The sequence below is a fragment of the Juglans microcarpa x Juglans regia genome, chromosome 8S (genome assembly GCF_004785595.1).
Source record: "Juglans microcarpa x Juglans regia isolate MS1-56 chromosome 8S, Jm3101_v1.0, whole genome shotgun sequence".
Taxonomy (NCBI): Eukaryota; Viridiplantae; Streptophyta; class Magnoliopsida; order Fagales; family Juglandaceae; genus Juglans; species Juglans microcarpa x Juglans regia.
In genome coordinates, this window is record NC_054609.1 from 5,685,716 (window position 1) to 5,712,556 (window position 26,841).

The 26,841-nt window shown below is 36.1% G+C and overlaps 1 protein-coding gene and 1 long non-coding RNA gene across 2 annotated transcripts in view; both read left to right on the plus strand.

The window, feature by feature from the left end:
• Nucleotides 1–6,085: 6,085 nt before the first annotated feature.
• The window catches only part of LOC121244569 (probable calcium-binding protein CML10), a 49,276-nt gene continuing 28,520 nt past the window's right edge, over nt 6,086–26,841 (plus strand). Inside the window, exon 1 of the mRNA XM_041142697.1 lies at nt 6,086–6,417. Within this exon, the coding sequence (XP_040998631.1) occupies nt 6,096–6,417 (322 nt within the window). The 5' untranslated portion in view covers nt 6,086–6,095. The remainder of the gene's footprint in view (nt 6,418–26,841) is intronic.
• LOC121244570 lies at nt 8,384–12,915 on the plus strand. The gene is made up of 2 exons (XR_005936457.1): nt 8,384–8,813; nt 10,996–12,915. It is a non-coding gene; the product is annotated as an uncharacterized LOC121244570 (long non-coding RNA).

A 26,841-nucleotide genomic window follows, 5' to 3' on the forward strand; every position in this document is an offset into this window, starting at 1 on the left:
TTGTCCGTCACAAGAAATAAAATATGTTGTAGTGATATTAACTATTTTTAAGGTAAACTGAAATTGACACATGGCAAACTCCATTTCGAGCAAGTCTTTTAGGTTAATATTGATGTACAGAAAAGTTCTTGCAAAGAAAACTCATATATAGTCTTTAGAATAATGTTGATGGACGGAAAAATTCTAAAACAAAACTCATAAGGAGTCAAACTCACGTCACAAATTCGTAAAGGTAGTAATTCAATTGTAAAAAGAATGATTTACGAAATTTACAAGTAGATAAATTCAAGTTTGAATTAACAAGCCCAGAAGATTTTTAGTAAATGCACACAAATAGAAAAATATAGAAGTCTCAATTGATCATATTGATATGAATTTACCAAAGTTCTATCAGATTTTAAAGGCAAAATTATTCTCATACATATTCAAAACTGTTGTTATGACCCAACCCATGATCAGACCAAAACGACGTCATTTTGCTTAACCTCCTTAAATCCTATTCTTTTCTTCCCCAGCCCCCGGCTGGCCTGCTGTGTTGTTGCGTCGCAGCAGCCACCTCCTCTAGGCCCTTGCCCCACAAAGGTCCGCCACACCGCTTACAACGCATGTGTACCTCAGCGCCTCCCACGCCCTCCACCCTTTGTTTCATTGGTCTACCTCACCTCACCTCACCTTGTTGATACGTATGTCTCCCTGTCTCTATTTCTCGCCCTCCTTCTCTTTCTCGTCAACTCTTCATCTCTTTCTCTCTTCATTCATGTATCTCCCGATCTCTCGCTCTCATCTCCTTATTTTGTTGTAGTCATCATGCGCTACCACACCTAGTGCTAAATTTCATAATTGTCAATACCATGAAGACTCGCCGCACCTCATCACACCCATTGCGCCTGTAAGCTCCTTTCACTCCACCTTTTTGTTCTCTCAATCTCTCTGCCACTCTCTCCCACCAGCTACACGTACCTTTCATGATGTCACCATGACAGAAACTCCACCGCATCGCCACCAAGTCCATTCGAACACCGCCTCAAGCTTAGTGAGGTGTCCTCTATGCTAATGTACTTGTCATTCCAACTATGGCTAGTTTGGAGTTGTTGATTAATTAGACTACGCTTGGAGTGTGTGATTGAGTTGAATGTACTGCTGGTTTTGTTAATGTTGTTGGCTGATTGGTGGTAAGAAGGTTGGTTTTAAGTGTATTTGATTTTGGAGGATTATTAATGTATCTAAATTTTATATTTTGTGGATTTTAGATTAAAAGGTTCTCCCCTAGTTACCGGGCAGACAAATGTGATTAATGACAACTCAATCCTCAGACCAACTTCTTGTTCTCAGTTGGGGCATTAAATTGAAAGATGTTACCCTTATTTAAAATTAATTAAATAACTGCCCTCCGTTTATTAAAATATAAATAAATAAGTTTGTATTTCATGGGGGCCAAGAATTTCTTCTTTTTAATCAACTTTTGTTTTGTTTTTTTTTTTTTTTTTTTTTTGTTTTGAAGTATGGGAGACGATTATACCATTTCCATCTATTATAGACGGGGCAATATACATAATATCGTTGAATAAAGGGTAATATAGTTATTTTCATTGTCAAAGCTGTATAATTTCCTTAATTATCAGACTCATTAATCAAGTCCTAATAATTAATAACAAGTTTGATTAACCGGTGAGTTGTCATGAGTTTGGAGATTGATTTGAGATTAGATGGTAGTTTAAAGAGATTTTTTTTTCTATATTAACCGGTTGTAAATATATTACTTTCTTAATTTTATTGAAAAAAATAGAATTTAAAATCGAAAAACTTTTTGCACACGCACTAGTACCGTACGTGTCCGGCTAGGCTGACGTGCCAGTGTCATGTGGCACTAGTACGTCGGCATGGTCAATGTGGCACTGTGCATGGTCAACATTGATCGTCGATCAGTCAAAGGATGAACATACCGAACATGAGAACATGGGAAGATAAGAAAGAACCTATAATGGAGTGGTTTTCAGTATCTGCCAACAGCAAATGCATCCAAAAAGCTACATAAAAGTGTGGTTTAATTCGAAAGTGGTGATTCCGAATTCCTTTATTAGTGTTTGGACCACTAAAATCTTAAACTTTATACCTTCTGATATGTTGATGTGAAATATTCTTTTATCTTTCTATGCTTATCTAACCAGATTAAAAAAAAAAAAAAAAAGATTACAGTACTTCTTAAGATGTTTGATTTATATATGGATTGTAAGAAGATTGGTAAGCGTGTTGTAACTAGTAATTATTAGAGTAATGGTATACAATTTTGTACCAATCACATGATGACATGTCATTAAAGTTAAGGGCCTGACATTCTGTATGTACGTTGTGAAAATACGAGAATACCACAATTTTAATACATTATCCATATTTATTTCCAAACTGTCTAATAATTCAGTTTTAGTACGTGTGATACTCTCATGGGCAGCTCAACTTTCGGGCAAAAGCTAAGTGTAATTTATTCTCATGCCACATTACAACAAATTTGAACTTCTGAGACAAAATTATTTAGGGACAAAAAAAATTTCATCCCTAAAAGTCATTTCTTGGGATGGAATTTAAATTTCGTTCCAAAAAATTGAAGACTTTACAAAATCATTTGAACGTTAAAATAACTATTCGAATAGTATTTTCTGTGACGAATTAAATCGTCTCAAAAAAATTTTCCCACTTTTTTTTTCTTTCTTCATTCTCTCCCCTAATCCCCTTCCCTCTTTAGTTTCTCTACTCCAATACTTCCTCTCTCATTCATGCTCCCACTCTCTCTCAAATTCTCTCATTCCCCACAATTGCTCTCTGTACCCGGCTCCCTGACAATTCTTTCCCCTCTCTCCCCTTCAATTTTTTTTCCGTTCCACTTATCATTTCCCCTTGCACCCCTCCACCATAGATTCTCCCATCATGAATCTCCCCGTCAAGACATCGTCACCAAAATCCACCCTCTCATGCCGATACCAGACCACCGCGAGCCACCATTGTCCATCCCACCGAGCATCTTGGTTTTTTTCCTTCCTCCCAATATGCTTGTCCTCTTTCCCATGAGTTCTCTACCTTCAGCCACTAAGCACCGTCACAAGTCACCACACTGCCTTTAGAACCTAGACTAGCCACCCCTCTACTGTACACTAATATGCCACCACCGCCATTGCTCCATGGGGGTATTGGCTGCAAAATAATTTCAATTTCTCAATTTCACATAGAAATTGGAGTTTATGCCTAGTTTATACTAGTTGATCGCTTTGGTGCCATGGTATTTTGTAGTCCTAGTTAATCGTTTTGGTTTAATTAGCGTAGTTAATACATTATAAGAGTCAAGTAAGCGATGCTCCTATACTAGACTTTGCCTATATGGATTAGGGTTGATTTTTTGAAAAACATTGTTTTTTTATGAAACATTTGGAAACAACCTCGTCATTTTTCTACATAATGCATTGTTTCTAAATAAGAAAAGAAAGATATTTGTCATGGTTGGTATAAACATGAGCATTTTTGGCACTATTTCTCAACTGAACAAGAAGAGTGAATATATAGGACATCTGAAAGCGTTACACGTGATGATATGAATGTGGTCTCAATCTGTTCAGTACTCTTGTATGGTATGAAATGTTGCATCTGAAAACCACTTGCATAATATTCTGTTTCTGTTTCTGTTCCACTCCGACCTTACCACGAGTTTAAAACTGTGGTCTTTGTAATTGTGTTGGTACCAACATATCTTTTTCTGAGTGCACCCATTTTGAAAACAAAGTGATTTTTTCCGTGGTTTTTCTAGTGTGCACACTCGTGAATTGGAGAAGGATAAGAGGAAGATTTACTTATGTTTCTGCTTGATTTGGTCACCGATAATAGCACAACCTTACCACGGGAGTTAAACATGGAATATATTCTAATACAATGATGCTTAGTTATGCTATGCAAAATGATTTTGTATATAAATATTTTGGAACTATTGCTCTAATATTTTTATAGCATGTTTTATTTTGCATTCTATTACCGGCTCATGTTTACGCACTGGAATATGTTCACTGCTTAAAAAGTTGTTGATAACTCACCAATTAGCTCCACTAGATTTTCAGATGATAGATGTTTCAAATAAGGATCAAGAATATGGAGCATGGGCAAGTTATTCAAGAAACTACTAATTATATTTGATTGTTATTTTCGGATATTGATGATGTTATTGAGACTTTGTGGAGTTGATTATTAATTATGTTTAGATCCTTATAGAGAAACATCTATATTTAGTTTGTACATGTGAGCTTATGTTTATAAAGCCTTTGGAGAATATATATTGTATGGTTGAGAGATGATTTTTAGGTAACAACAAAGAAACAATTTAGATGAATTTAGCATGTGAGGGAGGCATTTGCAAGCTTTTTCAGGTATTTAGCACGTAAGATACTTTAAACATTCATGGATGGTCTGATGTAAGACTGTGTTTGTTGTAGCGGCATTAATAAAGATAGAGGAAAAATTGATATTGGCCTAGATGAAAAATTCCACTCTATCTTTAAGTAAAATAAATGGAACATCTTGAATGGAATCTTACTCAAACTGATCCTTTTAGACTTGACATGGATTTATTCCTTACACAAAACACCATCACATTGTTAAGATAATATAAATAATAAAATATGTATATATATATTCTCCTCAATTTAACCTTTTGGAAAGAATAGGAATCGATTTTCTATGGTAAGAGTGAATATAATAGCATTACGATCTTTTAGGGAATAAAGATGGTGCCTAACCAATTAATTACGCATATTCGGTTCACCACTAACTCTAATTATTCGAATATATTGTCTAATCACCAGTACTATACATAGTAATACTTACCCTTCAATGTTCTTTAATTAGCAATAGAACATATAATATCCCAAGGACGGAAACACAGAATATACCAAAATAATTAATTGTTCATATAGTATTGGCATTGTAAGTCATGAATGCTTTTAACTTTGTCTTGGACAGAGTTGTGCCGTCTCTCAGGTGGTTTGAGAGAGGTTTGCAGCATGTACTAGACCATGTCAGTCACAATTGTGTACTGGGAAGCTATTAATATTGTAGTTGGCTTGTAATATATGTTTCAGGTCAAAGTTGTAATGACCGTTATTAATGAATGCAGTATGTTTTATCAAAAAAATATTCCGAGTCTCTATCCATGTACATAGTACTTAGCACCGCTCAAATTTATTCTCCTATATATTGGTGAGTTCTACTAATAACATAAAATGCATAATTCACTGCAAAGAGATTTATACAAGTTGTATACTCACAAACTTATGTAACTTGATATTGTATGTTTGATTGTAAAGTTATCTTGACTATAAAGTAGATTTGACGTATCACATCAAACCACATTAGTCTAAAAATTTATTATTATGAAATCACTTCTCACTAATAATAGGACAGTCAACATTGGTTTTGTGAGCGTCAAGCTTAACAATTTTTGGTCCACCTCCTATTCTTTGTCCTCTTTCACATTGCTTTTATTTTTTTAAATGATTCTTTCATGGGTGCATGCAACAACTTGTTATATGGCGGTAGTTGTATCTCAATTATATCTCTATTCCAGTCCTTGCACGCAAGCATTTTCTACATATAAAATTGGACTTACTTTTCATTATTTTTTGAAAAATAATAAAAAGTAAGTCCAACTTGTTATATGGTGTAATTTATTCTCATGCCAGTGGGTTCTACTAATATTAGGACAGTCAACTTGGTTTTGAAATGGTCAAGCCAAACAACTTGGCCCGGCCATCTCTTTTTTCATGATTCTTTCATGTGTGCATGCAACAACTACTTTTGTATATTGTGGTTGTTGTATCTCTCTTATATATCTAATCCAATACATGCACAGGAAACGTCTTGCTTGTCAAGATAATTTCGAATATACTGTCTCCCCATAGTATATAGTAACAATTACACTACAATATCATATATGTTCTTTAACCATAGATCAATAGAGCCTATAAAAACCCCCATGCATGCGGGAGTACTTCGAAAACCAAACCAGAAAAGTCTATAAACCAGCCATTTGCCTTTGCCACTCAACTCCCGGTTCTAATAACATGGATTGTCATTATGGTGTGGTTAATCAATGTCAACACCTAACTGCAGATCAGTCACGGGGTATTCTTAAAAAATACGATGCTAACAACGACGGTGGTCTAAACAAGAAAGAGCTAAACGATGCCTTCCAATCCCTTGGAGCTCATCTGCGCGACAAGCCTGGTCGTCTACCCGGCAGGGGTGGTCGTCCGCCCGGCAGGGGTGGTCGTCCGCCCGGTAGGGGTGGTCGTCGTGCACTCCACCATGCTGATGCTGACGGAGATGGATTAATCTGGGAGGAGGAGCCTCCTCGTGCACTCCACCATGCTGATGTTGAGGGAGATGTATTAATCAGGGAGGAGGCTACGAGCTCAGCGCCCTTCTGCAATATGCTTCGAAAACATGCATATAACATATAGTGATCTTCCCCTATATATATAAGTATATGTTGTGTCTGGTAACAAGTTAGTATATAAATGTAGTAGCTAGCTAAGTTTCAACTTCACATGATGTAAGAACGAAGAGGCGGCCTGCTCCTTGTGTACTGCAAGGTTCACTACTGCTTGTATGTGATTCGGTTCAGTATTGCTTGTATGTATTTTATATGATGAAGTACTAGTGCTTGTTTGTGTTATAATTAGATTGTAATTTTCAATATTTCTTCTATATATATAGTTTTAGTATTTACCCAATGGGAAGATTACTATAAGTTTAACCATTTCCAAGCAATTTTCCTTATGAATTTTAAACTTGTTACAATTGGATCCTTTTGGGGATCGACTCGTCTCTAATTAATACTTCTCGTCTATAATGCTTTTGGTGGATTTGCTAAAAAATAGGTGGAGTGGGAAAGTGAGATGATTATTTAACAAAGTAGAAACGTGGTAAGCAGGGCTAGCTATTGAGTCGAGCACTGAAACTTGAAGTTTTCACAGAAATTAAGTAGGATTGTTGCGCTCGAGAAACCAAACTAAACTGCAAATATATATGAGAATTATGATCTTTAATTAGATTGCTACGTGACGTGAATTGGGATATCACTACAACAAATAGTAGTTTTTGGGACATAAATTTTTTTCACGAATACTATTTGGTAGCAAATAATTACGTTTTGCCACCAAAATCACGTCGTCAGAAAATTCTCACCGCAACTAATTATATTAGACCATTTTCTTTGTCACGATTTACAATTTGTGAAAATTAAAGACTTTTTTCTACAAAATTAAACTCATCAAAAAAAGTTTGCAAATAATATTTTTTTACGGTGATATATGCATTCATTAGTGACGGAATTGGTTGGTAACAAAAAATTTGACTGTTCTCACGAATACTATTTGGTAGCAAATAATTACATTTTGCCAACAAATTCTCATCGTCAAAAAAAGTCTCGCCGCAAATAATTATATTAGACCATTTTCCATTCTTCACGAGTTAAAATCTGTGAAAATTAAAGACTTTTTCCCACAAATTAAGATCATCAGAAAAAGTTTCCACAATATATTTTGTTACGATGACATATGCATTCATTAGTGATGGAATTAGTTGGTAACAAAAAATTTACAGTTCTCACGAATACTATTTGATAGCAAATAATTACGTTTTGCCTCTAAATTCACGTCATTAGAAAAGTCTCATCACAAATTATTATATTGGACCATTTTCCATTTGTCACAAGTTAAAATCTGTGAAAATTAAAGACTTTTTCCCACAAATTAAGATCATCAGAAAAGTTTCCGCAATATATTTTATTATGATGACATATGCATTTATTAGTGACAAATTAGTTGGTAGTAAAAAATTTACAGTTCTCACGAATACTATTTGGTAGCAAATAATTACATTTTGCCATCAAATTCACATCGTCACAAAATGTCCAAAAATATTTTAAATAGGGTATTTTTAGTGTTGTTGAACCAAGCTTAATTTTTAAGTCTCTTTGTATTTTTGTAACAGCCAAAAATAATAAATAGTTATAAAAAATCATTTTATTTAAATGATTTCATCTATTAAGAATATTATGTGATATGCATTATTTTAATTTATGTTAAAAACTCTATTTAATTAAATGATTTAATTCTTTTAAAAATATTTTGTAATATCCGAATCTTACTACGTAGGTCTTTACATAATTTATTAATATTTTAAGTCAATATTTTGAGATAAAGATTTTTATTATTTATTTTAAGAAGTGTATGCTTTTATTTTTATGAAGGTCATTGCAAATAATTTAAGGATATATTTTAAGACCTTATAATATTTTTTTCTTTAAATCTTTTACTTTTTATCTAATTAAGAAGTGACTAAACCCTCTCAACTATAAGATAGGTAGGTGAGAAAATATTTTTATATGCTTGAACCCGACCGACCATCCCTTAGCTCGTAAGACAAGCCATCGGACTTCTTACTTCCTCTCTTCACCCGTCGGCTTCCACAAGAAGTTATTTGGATTTTCTTCCTTCTCCTACAAGCCGGTTCCAAGGGACAAGAAAACAAAATCCTCTCCTTCTCCCTTACACCCACCGACGGCTTCCAAGGCAAGACAAGTAGAATCTTTCCTCATTCCTCTTCACCCGTCGGTCCCAAGGCACACGAAGGAGAGAAAACTTCTCAAGTTTTCCTTCACACGAAGAACCCTTCGGTTTCCCCCCAGCCGCGCGATCTCTTCTTCTCCTCAAGCCGATTCTTCCACTTCCTAAACCTAAGATTTCCACCGAAAATCTTCAAGGAAAATCAACCTCGTAAGTGAGTTTCCTATGGCTCTAATCTCTAGTTTGAAATCTTAGATCTATGGGTTAACCTAGGGTTTGTTTTTAAGAAATTTTTTTTGCTGTGTTCCTGCCCTAAATCCTTCGGATTTCCTCTTCCTCTTCTCGTGGTTGTGTACTTCCGTGGCTTCAAAGGGGACCCAAACAGGTATTATACCTTCCATGAGATTTCTTGTGAATTGGGGATTTTCGAAATTCTACGAGAACCAATTGTTGTGTGGTGATTTCTGGGTTATCTCTCATTTGTTCCCTCTATTAGCTGCTCTAGTTGGGTGGTAGCCAAATAGGGGAATGAAGGTGTTTTGTGTGATATGTTGTGCTCTGTTTTGGTGTTCTAGCGTGTGTGGGTGTTCTGTTTTGTTGTTCCAGCCGAGTTTGTTTATGTGCTCTGTTTTGGTGTTCCAACCGTGTGTTGCACAAAGCAAGATTGTAGTCCATCCTTGTGTTTTATCAAGTTTAAGCCATGTTTTAGTGATGCTTTTGTGTTAAATTAATGGAGTTAAACTTATAATTTTGACATGTTTTCCCTAAGGTTTATGGCCTCAGTAAGCCACTAAGAACTTTAAGTAAAAATAGTAAGTTGCCTTGGAAATTTGAGTTGCCGAATATGGTGCTCATTATGTATGCTGTGTTTTCAGAAAAATGTTATATCTTTCCTATGTTTTCTACAACTTTGATATGGTTTAATTATGTAGTTGAAGTTTTGGCTAAGTAAGGGATATTTAAGACCATGAATATGCTAGAACTTGCTAGCTGCCCATGCATTTTAAAGTTCTGAAATATATTCTATTTTGGGAGCCTAAATCAGCCCATTCCATCTCTTGCTCAACTTCACCCTTTTGCTTAATCAATGACGAACTTTAGTATGGAAAACCCTTGAAGAATGAGTGTCAAAAACCAACCCTCTTGTAGGCATCGGCCTTTTATTAGATTTACTTCCACATGAGGTTGTAAAGCTGTCAAAATGCCCCACTTGACCAAAATTCCAGATTTTACAATAAATTCTTATTCCTTTCCCTTTTCAAATAAATCCCTACCATCCTATACGTTTTAACTCATGATTTTCTACCTATCCCTTGAATAGAAAGTAGTAGCTTTAAAGAGGGGCAGCAAGTAAGTTAAGTATTTTCATGGGTTTCTTTAAATGTCGGAATGAGAATATTAGGGTTGATTTAGTATCAAGTATGTAGCTAAGGGGTTAAGGAAAACACTTTAATTCCAATGTGGAATTTAAGTGAGCGTGTAAGGGTGTCGGATAGTAAGACTTAATGTGAAATGAATTTTAATACGTTAATTTCATTTCATTGAATATGAATTTATTTCAAGATTTAAGGAACTCACTTGTAAAGCATCGAGGTAAGTAGCTATGACCATGCTCCTTACACACAAAGCTCTCTTATGAAAAAGTGTCTCTCTCCTTCCAAATGTTGCTCTTATGAAAGAATAGATGCATGTATAGTATGTATAACCCTTTCTTGGTAACCCCTGTTAAGTACCCTATTAATTACCATTGTGTGTATGTAAGGTTATGCATCATGAGATTTTATGCATGCTCTCTCTTAAATAATTATGCCTTACCTATATGTAGCATGACATGAAACATCCCTTTCAAAGAAACGCATATGCATTGGCACTAAATGAAGATAATGGAAACTTTGATTTTTCTAAAGAAAGGAAAGGAAAAGAAATGAAAACATGAATGTATGAATGTACGTAACGGGCATATGTATGAAAAGGGCACCAAAGAAATAGGCAGATTGCAATACCGAGTAAGTAGTACTGGTAGTGCACCCAGTGCTGTCCCCCCATGAAAGAGATTCCTAACCTGTGGCCATGGGCGGGATTCAGGTCCAAAAGATCGCTAACTCCAACACACGGGACGTAATAGTATGTACTGGCCAAAGAAAGTGGAATGTAAAGTAAAGTTAGTTCTTAGAAATGTTTAAGCATGAAAGTACAGCTATGCCTTAAATCGTTTATGCATGAAAAGATAGTTATTTCTTAAATTGTTTATGCACGGAAGTATTGGCAAGAACTGCAAATGTTATGTATGCATGTTTTTAAAAGAAAAGATTATGTGAGTAATAAGTTAACGGCATGGTGTACAGCTTACAAAGTATTAGACTCACTTTGTGTTTATGTTTTAAACTTTCAGGTACGGATGAAGAGGCTGTGGAGCTAAGCACTGCGGAGGAGGGAGGGGCCGATGCTTAGAGTTTCCTTGACGGTTCGACCATGATGAGGATGGTTATGTTTTTTTTTTTTTTTGTTTTATGATGGGTCCCATGTTGGGACATTTTGTTGGCTTGACTTTTAAACAATATGCCTACGGGCATGATGTAAATACAATGGTGGGGTGATGTTAATGGCATAGCTTCTATGGTGGGGTGATGGTAACCTCACATAAGATGGTTAAATGCCTTTTTGTATGGTTTGTAGGGACTAAGTCCCCTCTTACTTAGGACTTTTTGTGGTTGGTGAATGGATAATGGACTCTTGAGAGTCCTTTATTTAGAATATTGAAGAGATCGTTTATCAGGTGTTCCTTTTAAATTAGAAGTGCAGAGTGCATTCATGACATGTTCACGCATGTCCCTTATTATCTCAAAATAAAAATAAAAATAAAATAGCACTAATAATAATAAGGAAAGAACAGGTCACGCGTCGCAATCCCATCCTAGGAATGAGACGGGGTTGTGACATATTTTAGCAAAACTTCATAATTTATTTAACGATGAAAAAATAGTATTTCTATAATTAAAGTTGAGTTTAGATTTATGATATGATTTTTCTATCTTAATTCATATTATTTTACTTAATTTATTTCAATATTTTAATATTCACCGTTAGATCAATATGAAGAGCCAAGATAAAGGGCCTAAATTAAAACTTACTCTTCTCTTTTCTCTCTCTTTCCCCTTCCCCTTGCCGCCGACGGAACCCCCCCTCTTCCCTCTCTTCTCCTTCGGCCACTGCCCAGCAGCTGGCGACCACTGCAGTGCGTGCCACCACTATCTCACCGACGAAAACCACTTGCCGAACCCAGCCTCTCCATGACTCCTCTCTCGCTCTCCTCCTCCCCCAAAACGAGCTTCCTACCCTCTTAGCTTCTCCATGTCACCGTCGCAACCCGCACCCAAGCCATCGTCGTTCATCATCGACGGCACTGAGAGCCCCTTGCCGGCTCCCGCTGATCATCCCCCAGCTCCCCCACGATCTCTTCATTCACTGTAACTCCCTTGTCTTCATCTGTGGGTATGTTTTCTTCTCTTTATTTTTTTGTTCTCTCTTTGGTGATTTTGAGTTTGTTTTGAAGAGAATATTTGAATGTTCGAGGAGTATTTTTATGAGTTAGATCCTCGTGCCATCTTCTTCATCCATGGGTATATTTTGTTCTCTCTGTGTTTTTGTTCTCTCTTGGGTGATTTTGAGATTGTTTTAAAGAGAATATTTGAATGTTTGAGGAATATTTTTATGGGTTAGATCCTTGTGCCATCGTCTTCATTCGTGGATATGTTTTATAATAACTGTTTTTTTGTTCTCTCTTTGGTGATTTTGAGTTTGTTTTGCAGAAAATTTTGAATGTTTAATGGGTTTTAGAGTTTGGGTGAAAGTCAAATATTGGGATTAATTTTGGATTTGGTGGGATAGGTTTGAAGAGAGAGTGAAACTGTGAAAGTGATGGGTTTTGGTGGGAGAGGTTTGAATGACCAAATACTTACTCCTCTTTTCTTCAAATAATCCTGTTTTCTTCAAATAGATAATTTTGTATTCTAATTGTGAAATAAAGGTGTAGTATTAGGGCACTGAGTTGTAGTATTCTAGTTCTCTTTCACTAACTTGTTCTCTTAGACAACATTGGACATTGAGTTCACAAGACTCGGATCATTGTTGCAATCCCTGGCTCCTTTTTCTACACATGGTATGCTTTGCAGAAGCATTGGCTTGCTCATTGTATACTATGACTTACTTCATGCATTCAGTATAAATAGCATCCTTCTGAATGAAACCTTTTTGTTGATAGTGTCTTTATTCAATAAGATGCAAAAATACTGTTATTGAGCTGCTTTTATTATATATTGGGTCTACTGTTAATACTTGGTCAATCCATTTTGGAAACCTCTTCTTTGGAATGTATGCATGGAGAATTTGGTGTTCCTTTCCATGGTTTGTGCTTTTCTCTGTTAAAATACATTCTTACTCTTCACTTTGGGTGGTGCAGAGAATATACTAGGAATTCAATGTAACGGTTGTCTTCAATTTAGGTGGCTACATCAAAATATCTGTGAAGTTTTATTTGGTGTGATTAAATCACATGGAAGACTATGTTTTTGATATGTAACTCATATATTGTAATTTTATATTTTGTAATGTAATGTACATTTACTGTAAGTTTCTTGTCCATTGTTCAAGTTTTCATTTTTCATGTCCATTGTTCAAGTTATTTGTGTTCCAATATTTTCTTTTTTGTAATATATTGTTCACATTCTTTTTTGTATTTTAGGTATAAAGTTGTGAGCCTATAATAATGTTTTACTAGTATTTTTTTTTTATTTCATAAAGACTATTTCCGACAATCAGAGGACTAATTTGACAACAAGGGGCAGCAATCAACATAATACAGTACCCACACGAGTGTATGCACTGACCCTTGGAGAGGTTGAGGACAACAATGATGTGATCACAAGTACTTGACTCCTTTACTCCAAGAAAGCAACTGTATTATTTTATTCTGGGGGTAACCATTCTTTCATTTCAACGGATTATGCTAAGTTTTGTACCCTTGAAAGGTTGAGTTTAAGAGAATGTGCATTGATTACAACTAAGGATGAAAGACACCATCTAGAAATATACATGAGTGTGTAGTCTTTATTTTATTAAAGTTTGGTAAGAGTTGCTTTGGTAGGTGTTGAAATGGATTGGACACAACAGTGCTATATTTATGAAATCCTAGCCTTGGGCATCTTCGTGGATTTATCAGAGTGCGCAACGGAAGTACGTAGTAGTATGATGGGTTGAGAGTAAACTTTGTGAGGGTTCAAAAATTAATTGACTTGAGATTACTTAGGACTTAAATCTCGTGATTATGGATTTTAAATTTTGAAGATTATTAGGAACGTTGGATACCTGGATACCACGAGTTGGATATCTTCATGAATCGAGTATGAGATTAAGGACCCAAACTTTGGAGAGTTTTATTTTAATATTCATATGTGGTTAATATTTTTTGTTGAGAGTTCTATTTACTATTTCATACGAAGTTAAGCTAAGAATTTAGGTAAAATTATTATTAGGCTTTTCATTGAGCCAGTTGTGGAGGTTTACATTTTTTAATTGAATTGGACACTAAAGTGTGTGATAATCGATACAATATGCGCAAACAGGTATGCCTAGGGGGAAATATGTGAGGCATCAGGTTAAAAAATCAGAGGATTGGAATCTTGGAACATTCGGTTCAACAATATGATCGACGATTAAAATAGGCACGAAATGGACGTGGTGAATAAGTGTTTAGGCTTTGCATGAGGTACGCACTAGCAAATTCTGAGGATGGAAATTTTATAAGGGGAAGGATGTAAAACCCAAGCGTAAAACTGTCCTAAGACTAGAAGAAGCCCAACCCGCCTGAAGGAGAACAATGTCATTTTGGGGGTTAGTAGTTTCTTTCACCCTTTTTCCCTCTCTTTCTCTCCTCCCTGTCACTTTCCCCTCGTTTCTCTCTCCCCCCATTTTTCTCTCCTCCGTCACAGTCTCTTCCTCTTCTCGCTATGCACGTCCCTATTTCACTCTTCCCATTCCCCACTATAACATGCCTAGGCCCACGGATCCCTCTTCCTCTTCTTTCTTTTCCCACTTATTTTTTTTCTTTCTTCATTCTCTCCCCTCTCCCTCTTCAGTTTCTCTCCTCCGATACTTCTAGTTATCCTCTCCCCCATGCAACCCTCCACCATAGATTTTGTAACGACCCGATCCTATATTTTTAGGGATAAATTACAGATAATTTTGTTAAACTCAAGAAATGAGTTAAAGCCCATTAGAGAATTTATCGGATAGATTATTTTTTTTATTAAGGCTCTATTATCATTATTATTATTATTATTATTTTCTCTCCAAGTTCATGAGTCCTTTTCATAATAAAACTCCTCCCTACCGGATTTTCTTCTATGAATTTCAAACAATTCACTCATGCACATTCACGTCTCTTTTTACCTAGGGTTTTCTTTCAGGTTTTCACTCATAAATATATATATATATATATATATATATATATATACACACACACGTTTCACTCACCAGAAACTGCAAGCCACAGACCACCGAGAACCTTTTCAAGCCGCTGCCCAGCCCACACCCCGTAAGCCACGAGCACACAACCTTCCTCCACCGTTAGCCTCTTCCTCCCGTTACCTTTCACCTCGGCACCAGAGAAGCCACACAACCCGTGAGTCCGTCATCGAGAGAGTCTCAGTTTTATCCATCTCCAAACACACAACCAACGCTCACCGTAGAGCAAACACGAGACCACCGCACAACCACACACACGGCAGTACACCAAGAACCACCAGCTTTCCCACCCGCAGCAACCACCACACAGCAAATAGAGTCGTTCCGCAGCCCACGTAAATGGCTCCAATTTATTGAATTAATTATCATAAAGATAAACATGTATGTTATTAGGCTATATTCGGGTTCTAAATCATTTTGGGCTTGATAATATTTTTATTAGAGCGACAGTTATATTACTTAAGTGGGATAGGCTTGTTTCTTAGATAGACTTGTATTGAATTAAATTTAGGGTAAGTGAATATCATTTATATGTCAATGAGTTTTGGGAAATAATGGTATTTTAGGGATTAGGAGAATTTTAAGTATTGAAGAATTAAAATAGGTTAATTTTAGCGTTTCGGGGTTAAATATTTTAACACGTGTTCGATTGGAATATTTATGGAAATTACACGCTCATTGTATAGGTGACTGATTACGTGCCGAAAATAGTGGATTAGTGCTGCAAGGTAAGTAGCATGATCATACCCTTACACGTATGTACGGTAAACGACATGTCTTTATAAAAATATTATGCATGTACGCCCTCCATTGGAAGCCCCTTTTTACGTACCTAAATCATGATTTTATGTGAAGATTTATGCATTAGAGTATTTAATGAAAGTCATGATTTTATGAGAAGGTTTATGAAAATTCATAATCTTATGTGCTAATTTATGCATTAAAATAGTTATGAAAAGTCATGCATGATTTATGAGAGAATTATGTATTAAAATTATTTATAAAAGTCATGATTTTATGTGAGAGTTATGCATAAAATTATTTATGAAACATGATTTTATGTGAGAGTTATGCATAAAATTATTTATGAAAAGTCATGAATTCATGTGAGGAAACATATATCACGACATTTATGGAAGAATGTGATTTCATTTGAAATCTATGATATGATATGACAAGTATGTATGCGATTTCTTTTGAAATCTATGAAATGACAAGCATGCAAGTATGATTATGATAAGTTATGTAACAGCCCATGTTATGATATGAAGACGGTACGTATGTTATGGGCATATTGTATTGCCAGGTCGTGCATGCTGGTAGTGCACCCAGTATGTCTTCCTTATGTATGGATTCCACAACCAACGGCCACGGGCAGAATCGGAATATACTTAGATTTGCTAACCCTAACTCATGGGGGTCAATAGTGGGTAACGGCCTATGATAAGTGAAAGATAAGTTAATGTTTATGTTCATGTTATTTATGTATGTATTTATGAATATGCATGTTTTTCAAGAAACCTTATGTTTATTATGTTTACTGTATGATGTGTTGCTTATTGAGTATTCGACTTATTTTAGTTTGTTTCTATATTTTTTAAACCACCACAGGTGATGACATTTATGAGGATGAGACTGCAGGACAGGACTTGACCTCGGGAGGCGAGGCAGAGACCTAGACATATTATGCTATGATTATTTTTATGGTTTAAGGTTTAAATAAATTATTCTGATAAGCACATAAGACTTCCGTATTTTTTCTTTAATAAGTGCTTCCGCAGACTCTATTTTGGATTTTAAGTATTTATTAAATTTTGTTTTATTTATGGAATCTTTCGCATCTGGTGCGTTATTAAAAAGAAAAGTTTTTAAGTTCAAGTTTAGTAGTAGCACACCTGCTCCCCAAAATTCTAAAATGTCTTTTTGGGAAGCGGGGTGTTATGCATCGCCCCATCAAGACATCGTCAGCAAAATCCACCCTCTCATGCCGATACCAAACCATTGCGAGCCACCATTGTCCATCCCGCTCATCTTGGTTTTTTTTCTTCCTCCCAATTTGCCTTTCCTCTTTCCCATGAGTTCTCTACCTTTAGCCACTAAGCACCATCACAAGTCACCACACTACCTTTAGAACCCAGGCTAGCCACCCCCTCTACTGTACACAGATCTACCACCACCGCCATTGCTCCACGAGGGTGTTGGCTGCAAAATAGTTACAATTTCTCAATTACACATAGAAATTGGAGTTTATACTAGTTAATCACTTTGGTGTCATGTATCTTGGAGTCCTAGTTAATCGCTTTGGTTTAATTACCGTAGTTAATACATTATAAGAGTCATGTAAGCGATGCTCCTATATTAGACTTTGCATATATGGATTAGGGTTGATTTTTTGAAAAACGTTATTTTGTTATGAAACATTTGAAAACAACCTCGGTCATTTTTCTACATAACTCACTGTATCTAAATAAGAAAAGAAAGATATTTGTCATGATTGGTGTAGACATGAGCATTTTTGGCATTATTTCTCAATTGAACAAGAAGAGTGAATATATAGGACATCTGAAAGTGTTATATGTGATGACATGAATATGGTCTCTATCTATTCAGTACTCTATTATGGTATGAAATGTTGTATCTGAAAACCTTTGGCATAATATTCTATTTCTGTTTCTGTTCCACTTTGACCTTACCACGAGTTTAAAACTGTGGTCTTTGTTATTGAGTTGGTTCAAACATATATGTTTCTGAGTGCACCCACTTTGGAAACAAAGTGGTTTTTTGCATGGTCTTTCCAGTGTGCACACTTAGGGCTTCGAGAATGATAAGGGGAATATTTACTTATGTTTCTGTCCAATTTGGTCATCGAAAATAGCACAACCCTATCACGGGGGTTAAACATAGAATATATTCTAATATGATGATGCTCAGTTATGCTATGCAAAAGGACTTCGTATATAAATATTTCTAAATTGTTGCTGATCTAATATTTTGATAAAATGTTTTATTCTGCATTCTATTACTAGCTCATTTTTACACACTGGTATATGTTCACTGCTTACTAAGTTGTTGATAACTCACCCAATTAGCTCCACTATATTTTCAGATGATTTGGATGTTTCATCTAAGGACCAAGAGTATGGAGCATGGGCAAGATTAATTGAGCATAGTGGAGTAAGTGCCCAAGGATACAAGAGTCTATAAGAGGATTTTATTCAAGAAACTACTAACTTTCTTTGAGTGTTATTTTGGGATATTGATGATGTTATTGAGACTTTGTGGAGTTGATTATTAATTATGTTTAGATCCTTATAGAGAAACATGTATATTTAGCTTGAACATGTGAGTTTATGTTTATAAAACCATTGGAGTATATATATTGTATGGTTGAGAGATGATTTTTTGGTAACAACAAAGAAACAATTTAGATGAATTTAGCATGTGAGGGAGGCATTTGCAAGCTTATTCAAGTATTAAGCACGCAAGATACTTTAAACATTCATGCGTGGTCTGATGTAAGACTGTGTAATTTGTTGTAGCGGCATTAATAAAGATAAAGCAATACATGGAATAATTCATATTGGCCTAGATGAGAAAATTCCACTCTATCTTTGAGTAAAATAAATGGAACATCTTGAATGGAATCTTATCCAAACTGATCTTCTTAGACTTGACATGGATTCATTCCCTACATTGTTAAAATAATATAAATAATTAAATCTGTATATATATTCTCCTCAATTTAACCTTTTGGAAAGAAATCGATCTAATTATTATTTTAACACACATTCGGATATTCTCATCATACCACAATATGTAATGTCATTAGAATTACATAAATATTACAATAACACGGCATCCCATGTAAAGATCATGAGTATTATGCATTTCATTCCCATTGGCTTTTATGCATGGTCCCTGCAGGAAATAACAAAACCACATAAAATTTGGAAAGCTTCCATGAAACTGTTGGGTTTATGTTCCTTTGGAGTCCCACATCCGTGGGGAGTAATGGAGGAGCCAAGGCCCATGGCTTATAAATAGGATGCTTGGCCTCTTAGTTAATCACACCAAGTCATAAGCTTAATTAGTAACTTGTGACTTTAAGAAAAGTTCTCTATTAGCCTTTTTCTTGTAAAAAGGAAAGAGGTGAGAGTTAAAGTTTTACGAATGGGAAAACTTTGTGGGTGTCATTTGGGGTGAGGAGAAAAATTATATGATTGTAATAATTTTTCACATAGTGTATTTTCTTCTCTGGGTCTTGTGGTTTTTCTCTTGTGTTGTTATTATTTCTCTATTTTTCTTCATATTTCATTAAAAAGTGGATCCTGAGGGTGAATTTGGTAGGTCCAAATTCCTAACAAGTGGTATCAGAGCCACAAGGTTCTTTTTGGTAGGTGGAGCTTTGGTGTGGTAATATGGATACGTACAGTCTAAGGAGGATCTGTCTAGGAGATTGGTATTTAAATGGTCCAGTGTGACCCTCCAATCTTTTATGGGACCCTTAAAGTTCTGTCTAGGAAAGAATAATCTTTCCTGAGAACTTACTTAGTGAGTACTATTCATTTCTACGATAAAAATTCATCGAAGCAATGTCAGGAAGTAAGGCTTCAAATTTTATCAGATATGAGGTGGAGAAATTTGATAGGAGAATCAATTTTGGCTTGTGGCAAGTTCAAGTCAAGGATGTTTTGATTCAATCAGGATTACATAAGGCATTGAAGGGCATACCAATTCATGAAGTCAGCAGTGATACTAGCGTGACTGATGAAACAAAGAGCAGATCTGCAATGAGCGATGAAGATTGGGAGGATCTGGATTTAAGAGCAGCAAGTGCGATAAGTCTATGCATGGCCAAGAATATTCTTGCAAATGTGCATGGAATATCTATGGCAAAGGAACTCTGGAAAAGCTCGAAGAGTTGTATTAAACGAAGGGCGTCTCGAATTGGGTGTACCCGAAGGAGCAGTTTCATACACAGCATATGAGTGAAGGTACAACAATTTCAGATCATTTAAGTGTTCTCAATGGCATTATCTTTGAGCTAGAATCTATTGGAGTTAAAATTGATGATGAGGATCAAGCCTTGAGACTCATCTGGTCTCTTCCACCTTCCTATGAGCATATGAAGCCTATTTTGATACATGGGAAGGAGAAAATAATTTTTTCAGAGGTTACTAGTAAACTCTTTTCTGAAGAGAGAAGACTAGGTGGTGGAAGAAATGGTCCACCTGGAAACTTAGTATTGGTAGTAGCTGGTAATGAGAAGAAGAAGAACTCCATGAAGATGAAAGTAGTCTTCTGGGGGTGTGGACAATCTGGGCACATCAAGAAAAATTGTCCAAGAGCAGGAGCAGATTCGGCAAGTGGCTCCAAGTCAGTAAATAGAGATACTGGTAATGAAACTAACGTTGTGTCTCTCTCCATGGAAGACGATGTTTGTTAAAGGGACATGTACATCCTCATGACATGCCGCTAATTCCCAAAGTTACCATGATAGAGGATGTGTTAATGTTAGCGGGTTCACAAGTTTGCACATAGGCATTGGTTTGGCATTAATGCAGGGTGTGTGGTGGAAATTTATGTCAATGGCTGATGAACTTCCAGGAAAGCCAAACGTGGAAGTTGCACCATAATTTTTCAGCAAGGTTATTTTCGACATGGGCCGAAATTGAAATGCTTGAAATTGGTTTATTCCGAGTGGGTATGCTTTTATGGTGGAGCATGATAGAAGAAGCTATGAAGATCTTCATTGCAGTGGAGCGTGGCTGTGGGATCGGCCAAAGTCGCAAGGTGGAGATTGTTGGGTTTATGCTCCTTTGGAGTCCCACATCGGTGGAGAGTAATGGAGGAGCCAAGGCTCATGGCCTATAAATAGGGTGCTTGGCCTCTTAGTTAATCACATCAAGTCATAAGTTTAATTAGTAACTTGTGACTCTAAGAAAAGTCCTATATTAGCCTTTTCTTGTAAAAAGGAAAGATGTGAGAGTTAAAGTTTTACTAATGGGAAAACTTTGTGGGTGTCATTTGGGGTGAGGAGAAAAATTATGTGATTGTAATAATTTTTCACAGTGTATTTTCTTCTCTGGGTCTGGTGGTTTTTCTCCTGTTTTTGAGAGTTTTTACGTAAATTCTTGTGTTGTTATTATTTCTCTATTTTTCTTCATATTTCACCAAAAAGTAGATCCTGGGGGTGAATTTGGGAGGTCCAAATTCCTAACAGAAACTAGATCATGGGAGCATACTTTCAATCTGTAGGAAGTTAAAGGAATCGATTTTCTATGGTAAGAGTGACGATAATAGCATTAGGATCTTTTAGGGAATAAAGATGGTGCCTAACCTATTAATTACGCATATATAGGTTCAGCATATTCGGTTCACCATTTGCTTGAATTATTCGAATATATTGTCTGATCACCACTATACATAGTAATACTTACCCTTCAATGTTCTTTAATTAGCAATAGAACATATAATATCCCATATTGGAGTCCTTCGAAAATCAAATCCAAAAAGCTCTATAACCCTATTTTCCTTTGCCACTCAGCTTCCCATCTCTTGAGTCCCCTTAGTAATAATATACGTTGTGAGCCAGCCGCCCAGCCAACACCACCCAAGGTTCCAAAGATATACGGACGTCAGTGTCCCTAACAACGTGCCTATGAAATACAATGAGGTGTAGTTGAGAGATATATTTAGGCGCTATGACATGAATAGAGATGGGTTGCTTAGCAAGCAAGAGCTTAGAAAGGCATTCTATAGCCTTAGTGCTTGGGTCCCAGGTTGGCAAGCTACTCGGTCAATTCACCTTGCTGATGTTAATGGAGATGGATACATCAGCGAAGCTGAGTTGGACAATGTTGTGAGATATGCTTCCAACTCGGTTATACCATCAAATAAACTTGAATATTATTTTTAAAGATATTACTTGATAGAGAGGTGTTTCTCCACTCCTAGATATATAACTAATGTCTGTCTATAAATCGTTTCTGTAGTCACCACGAACAAGATTAATAATTTTCTACTGTGTCAAGGAGAAAAAATGCAACTTCTATTGAAACATTCTCTACACATCTTGGGTCCAGGATTAGATTCTCGATTTTTTCTGCATGTAGTGATTTTAATCATTATACCTCTAGGGAAAGGATCAGTACTATTCTAGCGTGTGCAAGCTGCAAACAGTCCCTTTAAAAAAAAGTTGAGCACATCTCAGACTCACATGAAAGAACTCACTTTTTATGCTGGACCTTGATTTTTTCAAAAAGATTGAGTGGGACTTGCACACCTTAACATTAACAATCAAATGAGTCTCTATTATCCTCTAATTGTTATCGTAGCTCGCAGAGAGTCAAATCTATGATCATCCATCAAATGTCAAACCAACTAGCTATATTTACGACGTAACCATGCATACAAGACCCTCTATGAGAAATTTAGAAACAAATTTAGAGGTACTTAGCATGTGAGGGAGCTGGCATTTGCAAGCATATTCATGTATTTAGCACACAAGGTACTTAATTTAAACATACATGAACTGTGTCATGTAAAGATCATTGTGCCGACAGTAGCACTTATATTAATAAAGATAGAGAGAGCAACACATGGAATAATTGAAATTGGTCGCCTCAACGAGAAGGTTCCACTCTATCTTCATATAAAATAAATCGAACGTCCTGTATTGATGGAATCTCGTTCAAACCTATCTTCTTGGAGCTTGACTTAGATTTGTTCCTTACACAAGGCGCCATCACATTGTCATGATAATATATATATATAATTAAATCTACATCTTCTCATTACTCTAACCATTTAGAAAGAGATAGATAATCATTTATATTATCTTAACACACATATTTGGTCTTCCTCGTCTATATATATATATATATATATATATATACATATCATAAAATTTAATGTAATAATTAGAATTACATAAATATTACAATAGCATTACATCTCGTGTATGATGGATGACATTTTTGCATTTCATTCCCATTGGATTTTCTGCATGGCCCTTGAGGGAAAGAACAAACCGGAATACAATTTGTAAATCTACCAAGAAACTAGATCATGGGAGCATACTTTCAATCTCCAGGAAGTTGAAGGAATCTGATTTTATATTGCTAGAGTGAATATAATAACCTTTTTGTTACAATTTTTAGGGAATAAAGATGGTGTAAATATTGCAAAACTATTTTGGTTTTACAACTCACTAAAATCTAGTGTGATTGAATATATTTATAGTGGTACATCAGTGTTTGAGTTGTACAGGAAAATATGGTATACACGATCACATATTCAGGATTACACACTTGATTCTATCAGTATTACGTTGTTACAGATGATTCACAAGGGAGAAGTATCACAAAGGATAAGCTTCAGTATTTAAATATCTGATAATGTTGATCTTCTAGGAGATGTGTAGACCCTTATCTTGTTCGAGATAACTGTTATGATTTAGCTCTAAGTATTGTTGATCTCAACCCTTAACACCCCCCTCAAACTAGAGGGAGGGATTACTTGTAGTTACCCCCTCAAACTAGAGGGAGGGATTACTTGCAGTTTGCTCTTGAGAAAACTAAAATGATCAACAAAGTGACCTTTAGTGAAGAGATTAGCAACTTGGTCAATAGTAAAGATGAAACGTAGTCAAATGTCTTGATATGTCACCTTCTTGTGGTTGAAGTGAAAGTCGCCTTTAATATGCTTGGTTCAAGCGTGAAATACTGGGTTGGATGCTAGTTGAATTGCTACATCATTATCACACCAGAGAGTAGGTGGTATAAGAACAGGGACCTGAATTTCTTTAAGTAACATCCGAATCTAGAATAGCTGAGCTATGGAAAGGGCATGGCTCGATACTATACCTTGGTGCTAGACCAAGACACAAGATTACTACCTAGGCAAACGCTGTAACCTGTGGTGGAGTATCGATCATCTGGGTTCCTAGCCCAATTTGAGTCATAGTAAGCCTGAAGTGAGAGTTCTTCTTTAGTGAAAGGCAAGCTCTAGTCAACAGAACCTTTTAAGTATTGAAGGACACGCTTAGCAGTAGTCCAATGAGCATTTGTGGGAGCTTGCAAATGTTGACAGAGTTGGTTAACAGAATAGACAATATCAGGCCTACTCAGTGTAACATACTGAAGAACACCAAGAATCTGACAAAAGGGTGCACGATCAGGGAGTAAGTCACCATTTTGGGCATTTTGGACCTGAAACAGAAGGGGATCTATATGACTTAGCTTCAGCCATTTGTGTCCTCTCAAGTAAATTTGTGATATATTTGCTTTGGTGAAGATGGAGATTATGAGGATCTCTAGTGGCCTAATTACCAAGAAAGAAACCAAGAGAGCCTAGGTCTTTCATAGCAAAATCCACCATGAGCCTTGAGATAATCCAAGAGATAACACTGTCATCACTGCCAGTGAGTACTATGTCATCTACATACACAAGTAAAAATTTATGTGAGTTACGAACATTATAAAGGAAGAGAGAGTGATCCCCTTAAGAGCCAACAAAGCCAAGGTCAAAAATTGCTTGAGAAAGTATGAGAAACCAAGCATGAGGAGCCTGTTTTAATCCATAAATTGACTTGTGTAAATGGCACACAAAGTCAAGATGGTGTTTGTCCTCAAAGCCCCTAAGTTGTTCCATATAAACTTCCTCTGTTAACATACCGTGCATAAACTCATTTGAAACATCCATTTGTCTTATTTTTCAATCAAACATCACAACAGTTGCCAACACCAATCGTTTAGCAGTTACTTTCACCACAAGGCTAAAAGTCTCATGGTAGTCCACACCACTTTGCTGCTCAAAGCCTTTAGCCACAAACCTAGCTTTTTACCTCTCAATGCTCCCACCAGGCCTTTGTTTATGCTTAAAGACCCACTTTTTTCTTACAACATTATGATGGTGAGGTTGAGGACATAAAGTCCAAGTGTGGTTAGAGATAAAGGCTTCAAACTTAGATGTCATGGTAGTAACCCATTTTGGTTTAGAGGCAGCCTGGTGATAGGTTTGAGGCTTAGGTGGTAGGGATATGGTATGGAGGGTAAGGAGAGGTTATTTGGTATGATAAAGGTGGAAATCTGGGAATTATTTAGGTTTAAGATTACTAGTTTGAGAGCGGGTGACAATTCTTTTAGACCAAGGGGTTGTGCTAGTAGGTAATGGTGAATAAGTATGGATATTTAATAGGGAAGGGGAGTTAATTGGGAATTGTGGAACAATGGATGGACTATGTTGTTGTGAATTGGAAGGAGGCTTGAAATCAAAAGATGGTGATTGTGTATAAGGTGAGGTGGGCTGAGTAGGAGCCTTAGCATAAGGAACTGTGGTTAAGCTAGAGAAGTTAGATACCTAAGTTGGAATTTCAAAGTAAGGACTACTTGAGTTGGTTGTGACCTAGTAGGATCCTTGTAGAATGGTTGAATCCTTTGCTGTAAATTTAGAATCGTTGAACACTACACTCTGAGAGAAATAAGCCTTTAGTGGTTGTGGATCAAAGCATTTATGACTTCGTTGGTTAGAGCAATACCCTAGAAAGATGCAAGGTTTGTTGTGATAGGTTTGCTTATGATCTGCATAAGGTCTTAACAAGGGATAGATAACAAAGACAACGAAATGTATGAAGGAGAGTGTGGTCTGGTTCTCTTCCAAACGACATAAAGAATGGTGTTTCGAAGTTCAAATCTGCATATGGAAATCTGTTAATGGGATATACTGTAGTAAGGATTGAGTTTGCCTAGTGGGTTTGAGGTAAACTTGAATAAGCCAAAAGTTTTTGTCTTGTTTTGACAATATGTTGATGATTCCTCTCAGCAATACCCTTTTGCTAAGAGGTGTGAGGACATGTTAATCTAAGAAAAATGCCATGTTAACTTAGAAATGTTGCAAATTGTGTAGTGGTGTATTCACCTCCATTGTCATATTGCAACTGTTTAATAGTGCAAGAGAAATGATTTTCTCCTAGAAGCTTGAATTTAATAAATCAATTGAAAACTTCAGCTTGATGTGAAATAGGATACAACCATGTTAGTCTACTAAAGTTATCTAGAAAGAGAACATAGAATTTTGACCCACAATTAGACATCACAAGTGAGTACCAAACATCATAATGAATTAACTCTAAGGGTGACTTAGAGATTATGGATGAATCTAAAAAGGGTAGTTGTTTAGCTTTGCCAAGCTAACAAGGTTCACAATCATTCCCTTTTAACACAGGAGCACTTAAGGGAAGTTGATGACTCTAACGTAAATAATGGAGGATTGACTCGGAAGGATGTCCTAGCCACAGATGCCAAGCGGTAGTAGAGGCTTTGACGCGAAGCAATATTGTGAGACCCTTCGATTTATTTGCAGTAAGCTAAATAGGATATAAACCATTCTTATTAGGACTTTGGAGTAGTATCACACCTGTCTTATTGTCCTTCACATTGTAATCAAACCCAGTTACTTCAAAGTGACACTTATTGTCCAAACAAAATTGATTGATTGATAAGAGGTTGGCTGATACAATAGAACAATGGAACACATTGTTTAAATGAGGTTTAGATGTTTTGTGTTTTATGTAAGAACATCTTATATGAGAGATGTGCAAACTTGAGCCATTACCTACACCTACTTTCTCAGTCCCTTCAAAGGACTGTGGATTGATGATTTTGGTTGCATCGAGTGTAATGTGGACATTTGCACCTCTATCAGAAAACCAGTT